The sequence below is a fragment of the Zea mays genome, chromosome 4, assembly GCF_902167145.1.
Source record: "Zea mays cultivar B73 chromosome 4, Zm-B73-REFERENCE-NAM-5.0, whole genome shotgun sequence".
NCBI classification, from domain to species: domain Eukaryota; kingdom Viridiplantae; phylum Streptophyta; class Magnoliopsida; order Poales; family Poaceae; genus Zea; species Zea mays.
The window spans coordinates 161,207,981-161,230,470 of NC_050099.1; the positions used below are offsets into that span (position 1 = coordinate 161,207,981).

At 45.8% G+C, this 22,490-nt stretch overlaps 2 protein-coding genes across 2 annotated transcripts; both read right to left on the minus strand.

Annotated features, from left to right (window-relative positions):
- Positions 1-11,253: 11,253 nt before the first annotated feature.
- OBAP1A (Oil body-associated protein 1A) lies at positions 11,254-12,380 on the minus strand. Its single transcript, NM_001138793.1, has 2 exons — positions 11,753-12,380; positions 11,254-11,663 (listed from the first exon to the last, which is right to left on the minus strand). Exons 1-2 carry the CDS (start codon positions 12,285-12,287, stop codon positions 11,482-11,484), a joined length of 717 nt encoding a protein of 238 aa, NP_001132265.1. The 5' UTR covers positions 12,288-12,380; the 3' UTR covers positions 11,254-11,481.
- A 1,668-nt stretch (positions 12,381-14,048) lies between these two features.
- Positions 14,049-15,256, minus strand: LOC100280826 (RING zinc finger protein-like). The gene is given in 1 exon segment (NM_001153746.2): positions 14,049-15,256. A coding segment is annotated over 1 exon segment (663 nt). The 5' UTR covers positions 15,142-15,256; the 3' UTR covers positions 14,049-14,478.
- Between the last annotated feature and the right edge of the window lie 7,234 nt (positions 15,257-22,490).

A 22,490-nucleotide genomic window follows, 5' to 3' on the forward strand; every position in this document is an offset into this window, starting at 1 on the left:
GACCGGTGTGCGAGACGACCAATGATTCTCCAGGCGGTGCAACGGTCGGCTCGCCAGCCACGCCAGCGCACTAACAGTCGGGAGGGGTCATCGGACAGTTCTGTGCGCCCCCGGACAGTCCGGTGCCCACCTGAAATGGAAGGTAGCCAATCACTTAATCTGGTGACCGTTGCAGCCGAAGCTGTCCGGTGTGCACCACACAGTCCGGTGCACCCGTGGACAGAAGGCAATCTTCAGTTTCCAAAGGAAGGAGCAATGACTCCTTAGCCACTTGGGGCTATAAAAGAGGCCACTAGGAGCCTCTACCAATATACCAAGCATAGTAAGAAGCACTCTAAACTCCGAGACTTTGCAATCGCGTTGTTCTAGTGTTTGAGATAGATTTGAGCACATTTCTGAGCTGCCACTATGTCTTTGTGTTCTTGCGCTCTCTGCTTTTGTGCATGTTATTGCTATGTTGTGCTCTTGTGTGCGTATTCTTACTCCCCCTTTACTCCGATTTTGATTGTGATCATATTGTGTAAGGCATGAGAGAATCCAACTTATGGAGATTCCTCACAAACGATATATTGTGATATAAGGAAGAACCATGGTACTCAAGTTTGATCTTTTGATCACTTGAGAGGTGTTGAGTGCAACCCTCGTCCATTGGGACGCCACAACGTGGAGCAGGCAAGCGTATTACGGTTGACCGAACCATAGGATAAAAATTGTTGTCTCTTGTGCCCTGTACTTTATTGCAATTTTTATCTATTCCAAGTTCCAAATTGTCACTAGTGATATTGCTCTAAGTCTAAACTAAAAGCAATCAAGTGAAAGGAACTTCTCTCTTTCTCTCTACTCTCAAACTTGGTTTCATTTACTCTAACTCATATTTTAGACCAAGTTTGTGGTGTTTTGAGCAAGTTTTACAGAATCACACATATTCACCCCCTCTAGGTGCTCTCAATCGGTATCAGAGTCGTTCTATTCATCAATGGACTAACCGACCGAAGAGATGGATCCTTAAAGGGAAGGCGAAGGTGACCGAGGAGAAGGAGATCCCCACTGGCGAGACACCCAAGGGAGGAGAGACTATCGACTCTGGGTCCGGCAAGAAGAAGGAAGGCAAGAGGAGAAAGTGCATCAAAAAGACAGTGTACTATGAAAATGACTCCTCTTCCTCACAAAAGGACAATGACGGCTCCTCCTCCATCAAAAAGACTATCAAACAAAACTATTTTAAGACATCTTTTAATTATTCTCGCATACCTTATAATGTCAATGCTCATTTATTATCTATTCCTCTTGGCAAACTTCCTCACTTTGATGGGGAGGGTTATTCTTGTTGGAGTCATAAAATGAGGAATCATTTATTTTCTCTTCATCCTAGCATTTGGGACGTAGTTAAACATGGAATGCAATGTGTAGATAGTAATGATGAGAATTACAATGCTATTCATATGCAAGAAATGATTCACAAAAATACACAAGCCACTACTGTGCTTTTAACTTCTTTGTGCAAGGATGAATATAACAAAGTTAGTGGCTTGGATAATGCCAAGGAGATATGGGACACTCTCAAGATCTCTCATGAGGGCAACGACATCACTATGATCACCAAGATGGAGTTGGTGGAAGGCAAGCTAGGGAGGTTCACAATGAAAAGAGGGGAAGATCCAACTGAAACATAAAACATGCTCAAGACCCTTGTGAACAAGATCCGAAGCTACGGGAGTACAAGATGGATGGATCACGACGTCGTTCGACTAATGCTAAGGTCATTTACCATTATTGATTCTAATCTTGTAAACCTTATTCGTGAGAACCCAGGTACACCAAAATGTCACCCGAAGAAAATTCTTGGAAAATTTGTGAGCGTGGCATGATGGCAAAGGAGGCGAGGTACGTCAACAACATCACCAATGGACCTCTTCATCAAGTTCTCTACTCTCACTTACAATATTTCTTTAAGTATAATTCATATCTTGATAGAGCATTCAAGTGAAGGGAACATCTTTCTCTTTCTGTCCTCTCAAACTTGGTTTAATTTGCTCTAACTCTAACTTTTAGACCAAGTTTGTGTGTTTTAAGTTATAATTTACAGGATCACCAATTCACCCCCCCCCCCTCTAGGTGCTCTCAATTGGTATCGAAGCCTATCTTTTCCGTTGGGTCTAACAACCTGAAGAGATGACCGATGATACTAATGGGAAGGGCAAAGTGACCCACGAAAAGGAGACACTCAACAATGAGTCCAAGGGAGAAAAGCCTATCGACTCAGTGTCACACCCGGTTTTGGAAGGCAAACTGAATGCGAACCATGTAAGTGCCAGGATCAGAAACTCACGTACACAGTGATTACATAATTGGACATCATCACACATTGCTCAAAGTAAATAGCGGGAATGTACTTTATTACATCAAGATGTCTAAGACATCTACAGAGTCTATAACATAGTCATTAACAAAATCAAAGTGCGGAATACGAAACGTAGAAGATAAGGCCATCACAGGAAGCTGACTGGGGGTTTGCCACTAAGATAGCTAGAACTCGTCGTAGTCTTGAAACTCCTCAAAGTCCTCCATGTTGCGAGCATCTCCTCTTGAGTAGGGATGGCAATCGGGTGGGTAGTACGCGGATATATAGTTCGCGAATCCACACTCGCGAGATAAAACTCAACCCATACCCATAAACGTTCGTGGGTATGGATCTCTACCCATACCCGTACCCGTCGGTATCCGTTATCCAGCGGATACCCGTTACCCGCCCGCCCACTACAATTTTAGCATTCAACATCAAACAACAATTTTATCACATTTCAAAAACAATTATCATTCCAGCAGCATAAAATGATAATTTCAACACCAAACAACATGTCATGGATAAAAATTGAAAAATAAGAATTTAGGATAATATATTAAATCTGGACGGCCCACATGTCAGATATCCATTGGGTAATGGGTATGGATACTGGATATCCATACCAGCGAAAAAATTATCCGCAAATACCTTATTATATCCATAACCATACCCGCGAATAACAAATTTCACCATACCCATATCCAATGAATAATTATCCACGGTTATTTAATCATACCCGTACCCATTGCCATCCCTACTCTTGAGCACTGAATACAGTGGGGACAACCTAGGGGTGGGGTGGTTTTTAAAGCAAGGGTGAGTACACATCAACGTACTCAGCAAATGTTCCGTTTGGCTAAAGTGTACTAGCTGTATGTGGAGTTAAGGTTAAGCAGCTGCTTTTAGTTGGTCAAGTATTTATTACTATTAATAGAGCCAAGTTTTAGTAATAAACCCAGTTATTACCCAAGTGTACTCCCTCCTAGAGAAAATACTAGAGATTATAATTATAACCATCATCATTAATCATCATCATAAAAGTATCCAGAGTCCTTATAATCAAAGAGGATCCCAAGGCCGCTCTTAACCGTGAGCACGGCTGATATACCAGTTTCTAACACTCTGCAGAGGTCACACACTTTACCCACAAGTCGTGATTCCTGTTCTGCCCGGAGATCATGACTCTCCATTGATCACTACTAAGGTGCAATCGCGTTGTTCTAGAGGTCATATTCACCCGTTAGGTTTCTCCGGTTTGATAAACACAGTACCTCTCCCCAAAGGAAGGGTGACTAACAAAACCAAATCAAAGAACCTCTGCAACCAACCTCGGTAGAGTAAGTACTGTGCTCGGACCCTATTGACGGCCCTACGACGAAGCCAACTACACCTCAGGTTCCTCTAATTAATCAGCTAAGGGCGTCCCATTCCACCCTCATGGTTGCACTGTTATCCCGGGTGGTCACTCCACAAACAGGTCCTTACGGAGAGGTACTCAGGAAACATCCTGAGTCCCCTAAAGTATCACAGGATCATCATCGGGATAACATCATCGTATCATAAGTATTCACATCATGTTCATTGATTAAAGTAAAGCAATAGCATAAAGCTAACCATGATAACCCAAAAGGTAAACAAGGATAAGGTAAATAGAGACTAGTCAATCCTTAGGTTTCAATAATGTAATGCGGGACGGTGAATTATAAAGTATGTAGGACATAATAGGTCAGAGGATACTTGCCTTCACCAGGTTGTTGCTCAGGAAGATCTTCGGCAACACGCTCAGGAACCACGGGTGGCTCGTTGTCTAAATAAAGCTATCATACATTCAATACATTTGGGAAAAGACAAATGAACATCACACCAAACATGCAATCAAATGAATACAAGCTTGACAGGACATTGTAAACACAAAAGATAAACCTAAATGCTAGGGATTAGTACATTTAGGGATTAGTGATTCTCTGAACATTATGGATTACATAACTTAGTTCTACTAATTTTAGTGAGACACAAAAGCAGGGATCAATTCACACATGGCATATTATTAATCTCACAAAATTAAACATCTAAGTACCATTAGGGTCTCCCTTTTTATTTATCTTATTAAACAAATAAATTACTACATAAACTAACCTATAGTCTAGGCATAAAATTGAGGTGCATAGATTGTGGATGAACATAATTTATTTGAACAGAGAATATTCCTATGAACATTTTGCAATTTGAATCACTCAATTTGGAGTTCATATGAAAAAGATATGAAATAAACAAGTTTTGAAGTTTGAAATACAAAGTAAGTCCAAATCTGTGATTATTTAAAAGGCCAGGGGTCTGTTTATAAGAGTCCAGGGGCATGCACGCAAAACCTAAGGACGACGGGTTGATTCTCACAAAACCGAGGGCCTCTTTAGCAAAACAGCCGCGTGAATGGGGTACGGGGTCTCCTCAGCCGTCAGATCCACGATCAACGCTCGAGTTTAGATCCCACAGACGAGCGCGCGGGCGTGGGCGCGCAGCGAGCACTGACAGGTGGGTTCGGGGTGTCAGCGACCTGGGGTAGGGCTGATAGGCCGGGCCCAGCGGCACGATGCGGGTAAGGGGAACGGACCTGAGCGGCTGGATCTGCATCGGACGGTTGAGATTAGATCGGTTCTAATTAAATCCAGACCGCCAGATCTCGGATGGATGTCCGAGATCCAACGACCGGCGAGGTCAGGACGACCAGTCTTGAGTGCAGTGGCGCTGCTCGACCCCGCAGCGAGGTTTCACCGAAGACGAGGACAACCACGGCAGGGCTCTAGGGGATTGGGGAAGGGCTCGGGCACGTTCAGGGCGACATGGCGGACTCAACTGAGGGCACAACACCGGCGCAGGGCACCAGAGGGTGCAGAACGCGACGGAGCGGCCCAACGGCGGCGCAAACTCGCTCCGGCGAGCAATTATGCAGACACTAGAGCAGTAACGGGTGAATTAAGGGTATGGGAAGGTTGCTCAGCTCGAGTGCAGACTCAGGGGCGCTTGAGCGACGGCGGGGATGCAAGTAAGACTCGGGTCGATGGTAGCGGAGCTCCGGCTGCACGGGGAGAACTCTGGTGAGCGCGGATCGGGTGAACGAGAGGGGAGAGAGTAAATTGAGGTGCGTCCCAAGTTGCGGACACCGAGGCAAAGGGCACGGCGAGCGCCCAACGGTGGTGGCGGAATGGGCGCACGGACATGGTGAACGGCGGCGGTCTTCCTGGGCGCGCTCGCAGAGCGGGGGAGAGGGCGAAGGTGCTCGGCTGATTGCGCAACTGAGCAGGGGGAGTGAGTGAGTGGGGTGCGGGCTCAAAAAGGAGGGCGGTGCGTGCAGAGGTGGCCGGGAAACGGGCGACGTGGGCGCGTCCACGGTGGGGAGTGAGGGCGGGTGGTTAGGGAAGCGGAGGGGGCTGACGGGTGGAGTCCGTGGGCCAGCGACAAAGAACTCGCGAACGGGCGGTCAGCGCTGACAGAAGGGGGTCCACCGGGCAGCGAGAGAGAACGGGCGCGAGCGCGAGGGGATCGGCGTCGACAGGTCGGTCCCACTAGGCAGTAGGAGAGAGAAAGAGAGAGGAGAGAGAGCGGGCTGGCGCCGATAGGCGGGGCCCTCCTGCCAGTGAACACGGGCGCGCGCGGGGGTGGGGTGTTAGCTGGGCTAGCTTGGCCGAAGGGCCGAGGGGGAGGGAGTTCGGGCTGCTTTTCCTATTTCTTTTATTTTCTGAATTTCTAATCCTTTTCCTTTTATTTTCTCTATGGTTTTCAAATCAAATTCAAACCAAATGCAAATTCAAATTATTTCAAACATATGCATCAAACAAAAGGATAATTTAGGTTCAACTTGATGCAACAATTCAGGACTCACATTGTTTTGACAAAATAAATAATTAATCCAACTACTAATTAACTTAATTCTAGTCAAAAGAAAAAGAGAGAAAGAGAGACTAGAGAGAGAGACAAGAGTAACACCTGAATTTGGTAGATATTTAGAAAGAAATTTTATACCCCAAATTCAGGGTATTACACTCAGGATCCGGGAAGAGGAGGGAAGGAAAAACGAAGAAGAAGAGGATCAAAAAGATCATACACTAAAACAGCGACACCTCTTCATATTCACCAAAGGACGACATCGACTTCTCCTCTTCAAAGAAAAAGATGGTAAAAACTACAATAAAACGTCTTTTAACTATTCATGTATTCCTTACAATGTCAATGCCCATTTATTGTCTACTCCTCTTGGTAAACCTCCTCACTTTGATTGAGAGGATTATTCCTGGTGGAGTCATAAGATGCACAATAATTTATTTTCTCTTCATCCTAGCATTTAGGAAGTAGTAGAAAATGGAATGCAGGTTGTAGAAAACGATGATGAGAACTACAATGCTATTTATATGCAAGAAATAATTCATAAAAATACCCAAGCTATTACTATACTTCTAGCCTCTCTATGCAGGGATAAATTGCTATAAGCCAAGATATATTGCTTGATGATATAGACTATAGTGGTCTTTTTAAGGGCTTAGATAGATCTAAAGTAGATAAAATTAATGAATTAATTGATGCTTTAAATGAGAAGGATAGATTGCTTGAAAAACAAGAGGATTTGCTTTATGAGGAACATGATAAATTGGTTGAAGTAGAAAATCTCTTGCTTTAGCCATGAAGAAAAATAAGTTAAAAAATAAGTTATTATCTTTTGAGTTATCTTCATGTCATGTTTCTATTTCTCGCCTTGAAAGTACAAATGTTGATTTAAATGCTAGAATAGAAAAGTTGAACGTTGCTAGTTCATCTTTGGAGCATGTATCTATTTGCAATAGATGTAAGGATTTTGATATTGATGCTTGCAATGATCATGCCTCTACAATTTCAAATTTGAATGATGATATTGTTAAACTTTATGCTCAACTAAAAACTTGCAAAGATGAATGTGATAAGATAAAATTTGCTAGGAATGTCTACACCATTGGTAGATATCGTTCTATTAAGGATGGACTTGGCTTCCATAAGGGAGCCAAGAACACAAAGAGCCATAAGGTCCCCATATTCATTAAGGAGAAGTGGAAGGCACCTATGGCTAGTGATTCTCATTCTTCACATGATACAAAAAACCATGCTTTTATTTATGTTAATGTGAAGAATGCACGTAATGTTCATCATGGTGCTTATGTTGATCATGTTATGCCTGCTATGCATCATGATGCTATTTATTCCTCTCATGCCATGATTGCTTCATCTAGTTCTTCACATGTTTATGGTAGACCTAGGTGTCGTAATCATGTAGTTTCTCATGCGCATAAGGATAGGAAATCATGTAGTTTCTCATGCGCATAAGGATAGGAGTGCATCTCATGGTCCTTATATGCTATTTCGCACATTTTATGCTTTCTATGTGTTATATTGCAAGAATAATAGAGTTGTTGCTTCCAATGTGGAGCCTAAATGCAAGAAGGGTAATGCTTCCTTTAGAACATAGGAATTTCACATGAATGGTATAGGAATTTCACAGGATTTAATTCAAAAACACAAGAAAAATGTAGGAATCGGGAAATAATCATTTGTTCCAAAGGAGGCCTAAGACTTGCATTTGGGTGCCAAAATCTTATGTAACTAACCTAATAGGACCCAACACTAGTTAGGGACCTAAACTCAAGCCTAAATTCCTTGCAGTTTTCTGCATCTAGGGCTTAAGCTGGATCATTGATTGCGAATGCACAAACCACATGACGGGGGAAAAGATGATCACTACCCACATCAAGAATAAATATTCTCATGACATGATCATCTTTAGACATAAAAACCAAGGCAAGGTAAAGGGGTTAGGTAAGATAGCGATTACTACCGACCATTCCATCTATAATGTCTTTTTGGTAAAATAGCTTGGTTACAATTTGCTTTTTGTTAGCCAGTTATGTCATATAGGTTATAATTGTATTTTTTACAAATGTTGATATAACTATCTTTAGAATAAGTGATAGTTCATTAACATTTAAAGGTGTATTAAACAACAATCTTTATTTGGTTGATTTCACTAAAGAGAATGCTAATCTAGATGCATGTTTACTTGCTAAGACTAACATGGGCTAGTTGTGGCATCACCGTCTAGCACATGTTGGGATGAAGATCCTTCATAAGTTTCTAAAGGGAGAACATATGTTAGAATTAGCCAATGTTTATTCTGAGAAAGACAGACCTTGTACAACGTGTCAAGTAGGGAAATAGGTGGGAACAAATCATTCAAGCAAGAATATAGTGAAAATGTCAAGACCCACTGGAGCTACTACATATGGATCTCTTTGAACCCATTGCTTATCTTAACATCGGAAGAAGTATAGACTATATTATTGATGACTATTCCTGCTTTATTTGGATAATCATCCAAGCAAGAATATAGTGAAAATGTCAAGACCGCTGGAGCTACTACATATGGATCTCTTTGAACCCATTGCTTATCTTAGCATCGGAAGAAATATAGTCTAGTTATTATTGATGACTATTCCTACTTTATTTGGATATTCTTTTAGCAGGATACGTCTTGAGACCTAAGAAATCCACCTAAGAAATCCTCCTGAAGCGCTTCTTAAAGCGGTCTCAAAATGAGTTCAATTAAAGGTGAAAAAAATAAGGAGTGGCAATGGCTTCGAGTTTAAGAACCTTCACGTGAAGAAGTACCTTAAGAAAGAAGACATCAAGTATGAGTTCTCCGCCCCCTACACATCTCAACAAAATGATGTAGTGGAAAAAAAGACAGAATACTTGGAGAGTACAAGATGTCAGAGCAGTTTTGGCCATCGAAAGCCATAAACACGACTTGGCATGCCATAAACTGGCTCTATCTTCACCACCTCCTCAAGAAGATGGTATATGAGATGCTAACCGGTAACAAACCAAATATTTCTTATTTTCGAGTACTTGGGAGCAAAACTACATTTAAGAGGGATTGGCATTCTCCATTAGTTCCTAAAAATATATATTGAGTTAATTAGAACTGAGCGTTAGGGATGAAAACGGTCGGAAACAATATTTATTCGGTAATCAGTTTTTTAGTCGTTTTTCTTTGATTGCGAATAAATAGGATATAGAATCTATAATACAAATTTGTATTCTTGTTTTTAACATCCAACTTGTAAAGATTCATAAAAGATAAACCTTAAATTCATCCTATATTTTATCAAATAATAGGTATAAACTTCGATATGGATTCGAAAATAAATTCGGTATTTTTTCAACTATTTGTGTTGTAGGGACCAAATAATACATAAAACAATTTATGTAATATTTTATTCATATTTGTACTAATGTGCTTGATAACATAAGAAAAGATCAACATCAAATTTTATACATATCTATTTTAAAATATTAAATTTATCCTAACAGTTTGGATTACCACTTTCATCTCTACTGAGCGTGTTAGAGCATCTCTATTAGTTACTAGAAATGCTTCTTAAACTTAGATTTAGCAAAACTGGTAAATATATAGGAACATCTCTGCTAGTTACTAAAAATGCTTCTTAAACTCAGAACATCTCTACTAGTTAAACTCAGATTTAGAAAAATTGGTAAATATATAGGAACAGAAACAACTTTATTATTTTCGAAGTTGATATATTTGTGGTCCTTATTTGAGAACATTTTGGAGCGTGATTTTTGGTTAATAACATTCTAAATTGATTTTAGGTGCATTTTTGGAAAAAGTGAAGATGCTGTTAGGCTATCCGCAACCGTTACCCCTAAATTTTTCCCCCTATATCACTTTTCCCCTATTTTCCCCCTATTTTTTCATCTCCCGCAGCGGTTCCCCCTAAATACTCCCCCTATACCCCACTACCACTATAAAATATCATTTTCTATACCAACTATCAATTTTTTATCTACTAACAATTACTCGTGGACCCACAACACAGTGTTTAGGGTGATGAACAGTGACACGCTAGATCTGGGGGGAGAGATAAGGGGACCGACATGTAGGGGGCGTTGTAGGGGCACCGCTGCGGCCATAAGGTGCTCCCTCCCCCTATACCCCACTACCACTATAAAATATCATTTTCTATACCAACTATCAATTTTTTATCTACTAACAATTACTCGTGGACCCACAACACAGTGTTTAGGGTGATGAACAGTGACACGTTAGATCTGGGGGGGAGAGATAAGGGGACCGACACGTAGGGGGCGTTGTAGGGGCACCGCTGCGGCCATAAGGTGCCCCCTACAGCCGACATGCAAGGGGAGGGGGAGCGGTAGGGTCGACCGCTGCAGTCAGTCTTAGCTAACATTTCCCTTATCTAATTGAGAGAAATTGAGAGAACTTAAAGCACATTTCCCTTATCTAATTGAGAGAAATTGAGAGAACTTAAAGCATTGAGAGAACTTAAAGCACTAGCTACTTTCTCCCTTGTCTAATTAAGAGGATTGTGCCTTAAATCAATACCCTACTAAACTCATAAAAACAATATTTATTTTGCAAATTTTATAAAAAAAAGTGACCTAAATATAATGTAATTTACACCCTAGGTTAATGGGTTAATGTCCTATCAGTGTCGTATCCTTGTTTTTCTATAATGTAATTTACACCCCATCATCCTCAACGTTTTCTCAAGTATAATGTAATTTACACCCACAGATTAATGCACAATCCTTATTTTCTACCTCACCCTCTTTCCCATATATAACAAAATAAATGACTCACCCTCTTTCCCCTATATAACAAAATAAATGATTTAGGACTTAACTATGTAATAAGCAATTTAAATGATTGTAGTGTCTTAATATTTGGGGGACTATTTTAAAACATCTTGTGAAGATGTTTACCTTCCCATTCACCAATTGGTATCATTTTAAGGACAAGTTTCTAGGAGATATTTGGCATTAATATATGCAAACTGTATGAAATTCATTATCCCATCCTAAATCCAAGAGTTCAACCAAAACGGTTTTGACACAAATTATTAGTAGAGCGCCATCTCTTATTATGCGAAAATTCAAAGTTCATATGAACAGTAGTTCGTGTCTTAAGAGAACACAAACGATTGAGCACGTACTCACGAACTACAGACCAAACCAAGCACCGTCTATATAGTCTACATTACGCAGACCCGCCGCGGCAACACACGATACGGCGATCAAGTGAAGACCCTCCCGGCGCCGGCGGTAGTACTCGCCGGCAAATCGACCTCACGGATCTCGGTCCTCAGGCCCTTGCCGGTAGCGTTCGCTAGCGGGTGGATACCATGCTCCGGTCCGCTCATGTACGCCCGGTTCTCCCTCTCCTTCTGGAAGGAGACACCGAACTTCTTCTCCACACCTGCACGTACATTGCAGGTTCAAATCCATCAGTAAAAAAAGAGAGATCAGAGAGAGATCACAGATACTCAATCTGCGAGCACGCCGTACAGTCAGCGAGGTCCTGCCGAAGCTGGCCCTCGCGGGTGAGCACCATCATGATCTGCGGGAGGCCGAGCGGGAGCGCGTCGCCGCGGTCCACCTGCCAGAAGTGGATGGTCTTGCCGTAGGTCTTGCACACCTTCTCCAGGTCCCGGCGCTCCACCACGCCGGGCACCCCCGGCATGAACAGCACCCCGCCCTTCACCTCGAACTCGTGCGTGTGCCACAGCGGCTTCTCGGCGTCGGGCAGCGTCAGGAACACCGTCTCGGAGACGATGTACTCCACGCCGATGAGGCGCGCGCCGGCGCCGGGCCCGTCGAAGATGAGGCACTGCCGCACGTCCTCGTTCAGGTGCGCGCAGAAGTGGTGCGCCTCCACCTGCCGCCCCATGTCGTCCGCGTAGAAGTGGAACGCGCACAGGTGCTGGTGGATCTGGCTCAGCGGCGCGAACCCCTGGATGGTGCCCGTCGCCGTCTCCAGCAGCGCCGTCCCCGTCTCCGTCGGCTTGCCGGGAATCTCCACGTTCTGGCACGACGACGCCATCGGGGAGCGCGCGGGCGTTATCTGGGAGGTTTTGTCTCTCGCAAAGTCGCAATGTCTGTCTCTGCGCGTCTGTGCAGTGGCGCTCAGGGCGGCATGCACGAGCTAGACTAGACAGGTGAGCGTCGAGCTGTTCTTAAGGGAGTGAGCTGGGTTCATGCAGCTGCACACGTGTGACTCTGGATTCTGGAAGCGATACGTGTTTGAAGTAGTACGGGATCCGTGGCAGTTGTCGAATGTGCTGGCCACTGCTGCCCACCGCCACGTAGCGAATGCTGCTAGTGCTCTGCCTCTGCCTGATGTTTGAAGTATGTTTGTAATTGAGCTGTGGCCCGTGTGGAAGTCAAATATCTGTCAGACAACAAGTTTTATGCCGCTAGATCACATTTGAAATTGAAGATGAAAATAACTTAATCAGATAATGTCGTCTAGACAAACAACTCAGGCCCTGTTCGGTTTTTAAGAATTAGAGCTCTGGATTGATTCCTAACCGAATTACTTCTTTAATTTATATAGATTTGGATGAGCTAGAACAAATCTTTGTTTATTATTGTGCAAGCGAACGGGCCCTCAAAAATCTCCGACTCTCCAAGCGAACGGACCCTCAAAAATTCTCCAAGCTCAAGCATGACCGGAATACTCTCTTAATTAGCTACAGCAATGCCGCACTCTCCTATATTAGGCTGCACGACTTATGACAACAATTTATAATTCTTTATTATTTTAAGTGAACGCGTCGTCTATGACCATCAGCAACTATGCCCTCGTGCGAGTCAGCATTGGTCCCCTAGCTTCGTTGCACAGAATGGCAACAATGATCAGCTCGCGCTTCTCATCTCCGTTTACTGCTGCCCAGCAAAAGAATTAAAGACCGAACCCTAACTAAAGTACTGCAAACAAGCAAGGGTCTACCTGAAGGACGAGAAGTTTCTTCGTTACGACGAGCTAGGTAGCTTCTACTGCTCGAGCTTAGTAGCCTTTTTCTTTGCTTACCAATTTATCATTATCGTCGTCCTACATGACCAACGGGAAACATGCCAAGTTTCTCCGAGGGAATTATCTGTCATGTTTCTTTCAGTTTTTTTCTGCTTCAGGCTACCGGAAGCAGCTTTTCAACGTGTTTCTATAAGAATTTTTTTAGTTAAAACCGTTCAAAATCAACGTAAATACCGAATCGTCCGAGTCATTACAATAGTAGTAAACCGTAAGTTTCTATATTCTAAACTCTATGGACTTTTTAATCTATCTCCACACGTAATCTACATGATACTCACAATCTCTCCACAACCAGATTCTTTTTACAGCCGATTATCAGAAAAGCTACTCGCTGACAGAGATTAGTGCATGGAAATTACTGGAATAGTGTCCGCGCGCGTGTTTGGTTCATAGAGTTACCCTCCCAAACTTTATGAGCTAATTTTTAGTCCTAAAAATCCTATTTATAAAGGCTATTTTAGTTATTCAGTTTGGTATTTTAGAAATTAAAAGTGACTAAACGAGGGGAAACCAAACACCCCGTCGCTGGATGATGTGAGCAGATCGCCGGTCAGCTTGTCAACTTAAACTACGGTTGATTGTTAAACCGGGTGGAAATCATAGAGATATTACCGAGTTCGATTTGTCCTGACTGCTGAGCATGACAGTAGCACCTTGTTAGCTGTACGGGCTCGACTAGACGGGGGATAAGGATTCGAGTGACTGATTGATGCGGAATGCATGGCGCAACACAAATTGATGAGGCAGACCGCACGGGATCTAATAGAGTTCTTGCTAACGAACTTTACTTTAATCTGCAAAAGGATTCACAACTCCACAGGTTTGGAAGACGGAATCGCCAAAGCGGCCTACAGATCAACATAGTACTTGGCTAGCTAGTTTTCTAGGGCTGGTCTTAGTATGTTTCGCCTCTTCTTCTTTTTTTCTCACTTGTTGGGAAGTTGGGAGCCGCAGCCGCTGTAAAAACCAGGGCGCGCCCTCCTCTGCCGTTGGTTTCTCTTTTCACCGACGGAGACACGATCAAACGACTGCTGCAGAGTTGTTGAGTGAAGGACGAGCAGGTATGGCGGCGGTCACGCGTCTGACCGACCGGGCGGGGTGTGCCGCACCGCACATGACATGAGGACGTTTTTCGCCTTGCCACGGACCGGATTCGCGTGGCCTGCTGCCCAAACACCAGCCACGCACACGCAGAAGCTCACTGGAAGCCGCCGCCCAGGCCGGCGACCAGCAGCAGCTCGTGAGGCCGCAGCAGCGTCGGGGTGGGCACCATCAGCAGAGGCGTGGACGGGTAGGGCAGCACGTCGTAGTCGGCCGCGTCGAGCCACGGCGCTTCGGCCCAGGGATCCCCGGCGGCCGCGGCGCCGGGGACGAGCGGCGCGCGACAGAGCGGGCAGGTGCGCTGGCCGTGCGCCATCCAGCGGTCGAGGCAGGCGCGGTGGAAGGCGTGGCGGCAGTTGCCGAGCCGCCGCACCTCGTCGCCGCCGCCGATGCCGTCGAGGCACACCGCGCAGTCACAGTCACAGTCGCCGTAGCCGTCGCCGCGCGCCGCGGCGGCAAGCTCGTCGAACCGCACCACGGGGAGCGCCTCCTCGATGCGCACCGCCGGGACGGGCCTGAACTCCGGCCGCCAGTGCCGCAGCGGGGCCGCCACGTCGCGGCCCTCCTGCGCCGCCGCCGCCGTGGACGCGGAGGGCGGCGGCGGCGGGTAGTTGCAGCCGAGGTCGATCAGGTCGCCGAGCCCCACGGCGTGGAAGGCCCAGAGGAGGAAGCGGTGGAGGTGGCCCAGGAGGAGGAGCGCCTGCAGCAGCACGCGCGGGAGCAGCGTCTCCGAGTCCGAGTACCCCACAGGGAAGCCCATCGTGGTCGCGGCGTCAATCTTGGAGCCTCTCTGGGTGGAATGGAACCAGGGCGGAGCTCAGTATGGCTGGCGGGCGCGGTGGTTTGCCGAGGCGCGCGGGCGTGCGTCGAGGACTGACCAACTGAGCCGGGCCAGGCCGCATATAAAAGCGGCGAGCGGAGCAGCCGAGCAGGAGTGCGGGGGAGCAACGCGGAAACATCGGCGCGAGTCGTTGGTTTGCGTGTGCCGGCGCGTCGTTTGGTCTCTGCCTCCTTGGGGTTGGACCAGCCGGTGGTCTGGTGGACTCGGACTCATGTTGGAGGGGCTCGACGACCCACCGTCCCACCCTTGCTTTGGTGACGCGACGGCGTGGAGGAATTTTTGTAGGGCCACCCGCCTGGCGTCCTAAACGCTAGGGAGGTCTGGAAAATAAACTTGAGCTCCACGAGTCAACTCAGGCTTGCAACGTCTCGGTTTCGAACGGCTAGGCACTTAGAACGAGTCTGATGAGCTTATGGTCAGACTAGTTGGTTCGGTGAGCCAACTCGCAATCCGAACCAAGCCCACTTTTCAGACTTGTTAGAGGAACGAGCCGAACTCGGTTCGTTACTTAAGTTCGGCATGTACGCGATCAAGTCACAACGAGCTGAGCTAAGTTTGACTCAATTCGGCTCGTTCCGCCCTAACTCTAGGTCCTGAATCGTCACATTAGCTCTTTCCTGCTAGTACCCGGCTCCTCGCCAAAGGTTATTATTTTCTGTTGAGAAAAATAAACATCAAAGATTATGCATACACGTAGGCCAGAGAAACTCATCAAAGCACAAAGTTTTTACGCTCCCGTATACCGCAATTCACAACGGTCAACGCAGCGTAGTCACGTGGATCTAACATTTTGTTCGCGAACTTTTGTTCTAGAGCCTACTCCTTCCTTCCAATTGGATGGGGTTCAAGGCTGTGGGTTGTCCTGTCGTGAATTAAAAGGAATAGAAGGATGCTTGCAGGAAGGTTCTCTGTCGCGCTTTGCTAGACCAGGAACCAAGGTGGAGCGGAGAGGTTGGTCAAGTTTTGTCACCTCTCGACCCGCAGCAGAAGCTGGAGATTCCCTAGCGGCCAAGCCTCTCGTTTGCTCCACAACTTAGGCCGGCTTCGACTAGCCTCTCGCCGTCCGTCAATAGAGAGATGCTATCTTTCAGTGGTACTGTTTGTTTAGACTTTTTTTCAACTTCTAGCTACCAAAATCTACTGCAGACCGCTAAACCCTCTAACTTGTTAGTTAGCTTCTATAAAAATTGATTTGGTAAAAACCGTCCAAAATCAACATAAACATAAAATCGATCGAGTCGTCACGACAGTAGGATTTCATCGCTTTCTATATCCTGAACCCTTTGTACTACTTTATCTTTTTTTCGCACGTAATCCCTATGATACTCAGACTCTCTCCATAGCTAGGTTCTCTCCATGGTCAGATTCTCAAAAAAGCTGATTAAAAAAAAACTGAACCAAACAAGCATAACCAAGAGGCAACTCTAGCTGTATACTTCCATCCCACGTACGATAGTTCTACGAGGAACAAAGCATTTGGTTTTGACTCGAGTTCCTCAGGTTCATCCGCACCACAGTAGATGTAAACATAAACTAATCGTCATAGGTGGCGTCTAATTTCTAGGACTAGTTGATAACACAATCAACGAGTTTCATACCCGCACGATTGGTGGTATCCCTAGGTAGCCCTATTTGTTTAAGCATTTTTTATCTTCTGGTCATCAGAAGCTGCTGCAGGCTACCAAACATTTAGCTTTTTAACTTGTTTCTATGATAATTATTTTAAATAAAATCATCTAAAATCAACGTGCAACAGAATCGACTGAATCGTTGCGATAGTAGAAAACTGTTATTTTTTACATACTAAACCTTATGGACTCTTTTATCTTCCTTCGTATGTAATCCCAACTATACTTAGATTCTCTGCACAACAAGATTCTCTTCGCAACTAAATTATCAGAAAAGCTCCTGTTGACACCTTTTTAGGCGCCAATCACTCAACAAAAACCAGCGGCGGTGCTCTCTGGTCAGGCGTGGACGGTCCGCGGCACAGGGCCGGACGGTCCGCGATCTGGCGCGAGGCTAGAGTTCCCTGCCTGACGGCCGGACGGTCTGTGCCCTAGGGTCGGACAGTCCGCGCGTGTGCAAGGGCGACGGAGTATCACCGGCGGCGCCTGGATCTCGCTCCCGAGAGGGACCCCGTCGGGGAGTAGAGATCCTAGGTGATGTCTAGGCTCAGGTAGACCGACCTAGACTCCTATAATCGACGTAGAGTCGAAGAGAAGCGGAAGATTTGGGGATTGGAAGACTAAACCTAGCCTAGACTAGAACTACTCCTAGGATAAAATGTAAATTGTATTGATTGAAGGTTTGATTGATGATTACAAATGACCATATACCTCTCTATTTTATAGAGGAGGGGGGTTGGACCCTTTACAAACTAATTTCTGAGCTAATTCCGTGAATCTAGCTAACAACCGTAGCACAAAACTCGGAACCCTAAACTGCTCTGCGCACGCGCGGACCGTCCGGCCCACAGGCGCAGACCGTCCGGACCGCGGACCGTCCGGCCTCAGGGCCGGACCATCCGCCAGCTCACTTTAGTGCTGAACATATGCTCCCTGCCTTTTGGTGGAGCTGAGCGAACCAAAAGCAACTAACTCGATGTGATCACAATGGTTTTATTAGGCATTTTGCCACTTACTAGGATGGTACGCAGTGGCCTTGGTCTCGATGGTTGACTCAACGGACGTGACCCCTTTAGCTTTGATCGAACTGTCAGTCCCAACACCGTCGAGCGTCATACTGATCCTGACCAATTCGTCACCTTGCTTTTCCTAATTTTCTAAGTGTTCTAGCGTAGCTCTGTAGTCGACCAGGTCTTCTTCTTGCAGGTCATCTTCCTCCATGGGTGTCGGTACATCATTGGAGGTGTCTTGGTGTAGTGCGGATGTTTCGGCCTCAGGGGTCGGACGGTCCGCGTCCTGTGCAGATGATCCGGCCTTTATAGCCGGACAGTCTACCATACCTGTAGAGAGCTGCACAGTTGTCGTTTTATTTTCTATCTTTGTGGCCGTTTGATTTTTCTCAACGGGCTTTGGTCTCCATCTCTTTTGTGGTGGCGGATATTGTGGATGCGTGTCATTGAATATTCTTTCCGCCTCCTTTTCCTGATTCTCCTTTGCTCTGAGGCGCTGTAATTTTCGCTTTTGCGATCGTGTCAATCCCGATGGGCACCATCGGGTCATGGACTATTTTGGATCGGCTGTTTTGTTGACAGTCGTACCTTCTTCTTTGTTTGTGTTGGCCGATTCACCAAAAATCATCGGCCCTTCGTTATTTTGTTGTACGACGACATCTGTCGTTCCTATTTTAATGACGTCTCCTTTTATCGTACTATTGGAGGTTGTAGCTGTATGCCCCCCTGCCGGATTAGTCAGCCTTTGGAGCCGAGTTGTTCGGCAATCTTGATGGGCCTGTGCTCGTGGACCAGATTGAGGGGCTCTCAATCGGTCTTGTACTGGAGATGTCAACCTATTGAATACAGATATTTGGGGTGCCCCCCACGTGGGGTACTATGGCATCCCAAATGGGTATGGTGGCATGCCCCACATTTGATTTGGGACATATGGCGGAGCTATGTACGTGTATGGATACGACATAAGTGGATATGGGGGTGGAGGTGTCCATGCAGGTACGTTAGGTCTTAATTGAACATTATGACCTCCTGTTTTTTCCGATCGGTGAGGTGGTCCAATCGGCCTAACCTGCTGTCGCTCCTGGGTGGGTAAGCGAGGTCGTTTTGGTGGCCGGTTGCTAGGGCCGACCTTCTTTTTCACATATTTAGATAATAATTGATCAAAGGTCGGGCTGGATTTTACCAACCGACCAGTTGCCTTGAACGTGTTAGTTTTCCACGAACCTATTTTTGGTCGTCGTGGTTTGAAGGTACGTGGTCGCCGTGGCTCTTCGGCGTTGCCGGACCGTCCGCTGGAACGCTCCGGACCGTCCGGTGATGTTACAGACCATCCGCGATGCGTAGTATGGGTTCTCGCGCATGTCCCCTTTGTCTACGCTTGCCCTCCAGTGCTGGAGTTTGTGATGGTCACCTTCAGTGTCTCCCCTCCATCAGGAGTCTTCTCGGTCACCACTTTCCTGCAAGAAATTTTGTTGTTTTCATCGGCCTCCCGTGCGTTGCCGATGATGACTTCTTTGTCTTTGCCCTTATCGGCTGTGCTAGGCCGAATTAGGACCCTTTTGCCCATGAAGTCGATCAGATTCATTGGGAAGGGCTCTGTGTCGTCTTGAAATTTCAATCGTCCCTCGTCAATGGCCGATTGGATTTACCGTCGGAACACATTACAATCATTCGTGGCATGGGAAAATGAGTTGTGCCACTTGCAATATGCGTGACTCTTTATTTCGTCGGCGAGTGGAACGATATAATTGATCTTAATGTTACCATTTTTTAGTAATTTATCGAATATCTTATCACATTTGCCGATATTAAATGTAAACTTAACCTCCTCCTACCGTTTCTTTCGAACTGACTGCAAGGAGGAGCAAGCCGAAGGTTTGGCCTGCTCAGGCATAACTATTTCGGTAATGTAAACTTCTTTTGGTTCATCGTCCGAACTACCTTGATTGTGTTCTACTATATGGACATTATGATGAACTGTTTTGACTAGTTCTTTGCTTCGGCTTTCACAAGCCAAAGCTTTCTGATGTAATTGTGTTAGCGTAAAGAACTGGATGCCTTCTAATTTCTCTTTTAAATAATAGCGCAATCCATCAAAGACTATCCCCGCCACTTGTTTATCTGTTCAATGAATTTGAAAACATCGGTTTCTCGTATCCCAGAATCTCCGGATGTAATCATTAACCGATTCATCCTTTTCTTGTCGTAGGGCCACTAAGTCTACTAAATCTAGCTCGTAATCGCCAGAGAAGAAATGTTCATCAAATTTTTGTTCTAAGTCTCCCCATGACAAAATGGAATTAGGAGGGAGCGTGGCATACCATGTGAATGCAGTCCCTGTTAAAGACAATGAAAATAAACGCACACGAAATGCTTCGGTGTCGGCCAATTCTCCTAATTGTGCTAAGAACTGGTCTATATGCTCACACGTGCTCTTTCCTTGGTCACCCGAAAACTTTGCGAATTCGGGTATTCTGGTCCCCTGTGGGTATGGGAGACGATCAAAATGACTACCATAAGGTCTCCGATATGATTGCCCCCCGGGGACTATACTAACTCTGAGCTTATCTCGGAACGCCCCAGCTATTTCCTCTCTTACTATTCGATGGCAACCGGTGGGAGACCACCGGCTCTTTGGTCCAATATGGGTGAGGTTGTTTGGATGTTGGTATGTTGTTTTCCTCCCAATTAGTTTGGGTTTTGCGACGCGTTAATACATACCCTATGAGGCTCATAGGACTGGCCATTCCTTTCTGGCCTTCTGGAGACCGAAAAGTACTCACTCTCACGGTTTTGGTAGATTATATTATGGTGTTGGTGTATCGTATGGTGAGATGGGGAGTCTAGCTGGAACGGATACGGAGTTGGATATCCATCCTCCTCAAAAAACTTTGTGCCGGACCGTCCGGTTAAATACGCGGACCGTACGGCTCCGTGCGCGGACTGTCCGGCTATGTGGCCGGACCATCCGACATCATATTTGGACTGTCTTGCGTCATACGCGGACGATCTGAATGGGTTATCTAGGGTTTGCACGGTATGTGGCGGCTTGGGTGCAGGCCTCGGTAATTCACTTCTAAAAATGGGATCGGTCGCCGCTGGCTCGGACGGTCCGCGCTCACGTGTGGATAGTCCGGACATGCGTAGATCGACAAATTTATCGTCGATGTGCGTGGGAGGCTGTTGTTGCCCAAGGTACATGTCTATCGGCATCCCATAAAGGGGTTGTGACTGGTCGTGACAACCTGTAGCCGATGAATTACGTGTGTATTCCCTTAGTTTAACCTCGTGCGAAGGAAGATTTGTAATAGTAGACTTATCAAACGCACGCATTAGCCTTTTATGATCTTTTTGTATATCCCCTACGATACGTTGCATCTGCTCTCGTTGTTCGTCTATGTAAGCTTTAAGAGATTGGAGTTCATTGGTGCTACTTACATTGGGGGTAATCGTAGTAGGTCGGAGCGAAGCCAGATCTGTCGCCCGTTGCCGAATGACATTGGTCCTATCCACCTTGAAGTCGGCTAGGAATTTCGCCTTTGCTTCTCGGATCAGCTGCTCCTGACGCTCCTCGAACAGGAGCTGCTCTTCAGCCGGCAAGGTTTCCCATGTCGGTGTGATGACATTGCTGGTGGAAACTTCAGAGCTATCTTTTGAACCGGCCATTGAGGACCGATTTGATGAGTCTAGATATGTTGTCCCCAGCGGAGTCACCAAAAAGTATGTTGACACCTTTTTAGGGCGCCAATCACTCAACAAGAACCAGCGACGGTGCTCTCTGGTCAGGCGCGGACGGTCCGCGGCACAGGGCCGGACGGTCCGCGACCTGGCGTGAGGCTAGAGTTCCCTGCCTGACGGCCGGACGGTCCGCACCCTAGGGCCAGACGGTCCGCGCGTGTGCAGGGGCGGCGGAGGATCGCCGGCGACGCCTGAATCTCGCTCCCAGGAGGGACCCCGTGAGAGCACCTAGAGGGGGGGGGGTGAATAGGTGATCCTGTAGAACTTGAAACTTAAGCCACAAAAACTTGGTTAAGCGTTAGCACAATAATCGTGTAATGCCCAAATTGTAAATAATGAAAATAGAGATGGATCTCTTTATGTGTGTGGCCTCCACTGATTAGCATATGTGAACAAACACATTTAAAGTGAGTATAATTAGCCAATAACCTATAAAATAAATCATGCATCATGCTGGTGTTTATTTGTTTGTGCATTTGTCTACTAAGGTAATGATAGTAGAAATAAATAAATGGTGAAATAGACATTCAAACCAAAAAAAATGGAAATTAAAAATGAGGAGAACAGTAAGAAAGTAATACTATGGAGCACAAAATAAATCCATAACTAAACAAATTTATCCCACTAATATGTTCAAACTGAATATTTAATTTGAGTACTAATTCTTCTGAAAAATTTGAATTCAAATCTTGGATTTGAAAATGAAAAGGAAAAGAAAAAAATAAAGAGAAAGGCTTAACTGGGCCTCAGTACCCAATTTGGCCCACCTCCCCTTTACTCCGCGCAGCCCTACCCGCTGGCCACTTACGCGTGCGTGCCGTGGCTCTCTGGGGGTGTGTTCTAGCGCGTGGGCCCTTGGCGTCAGTCTCACACTCGTGCTTCCACTGACTGC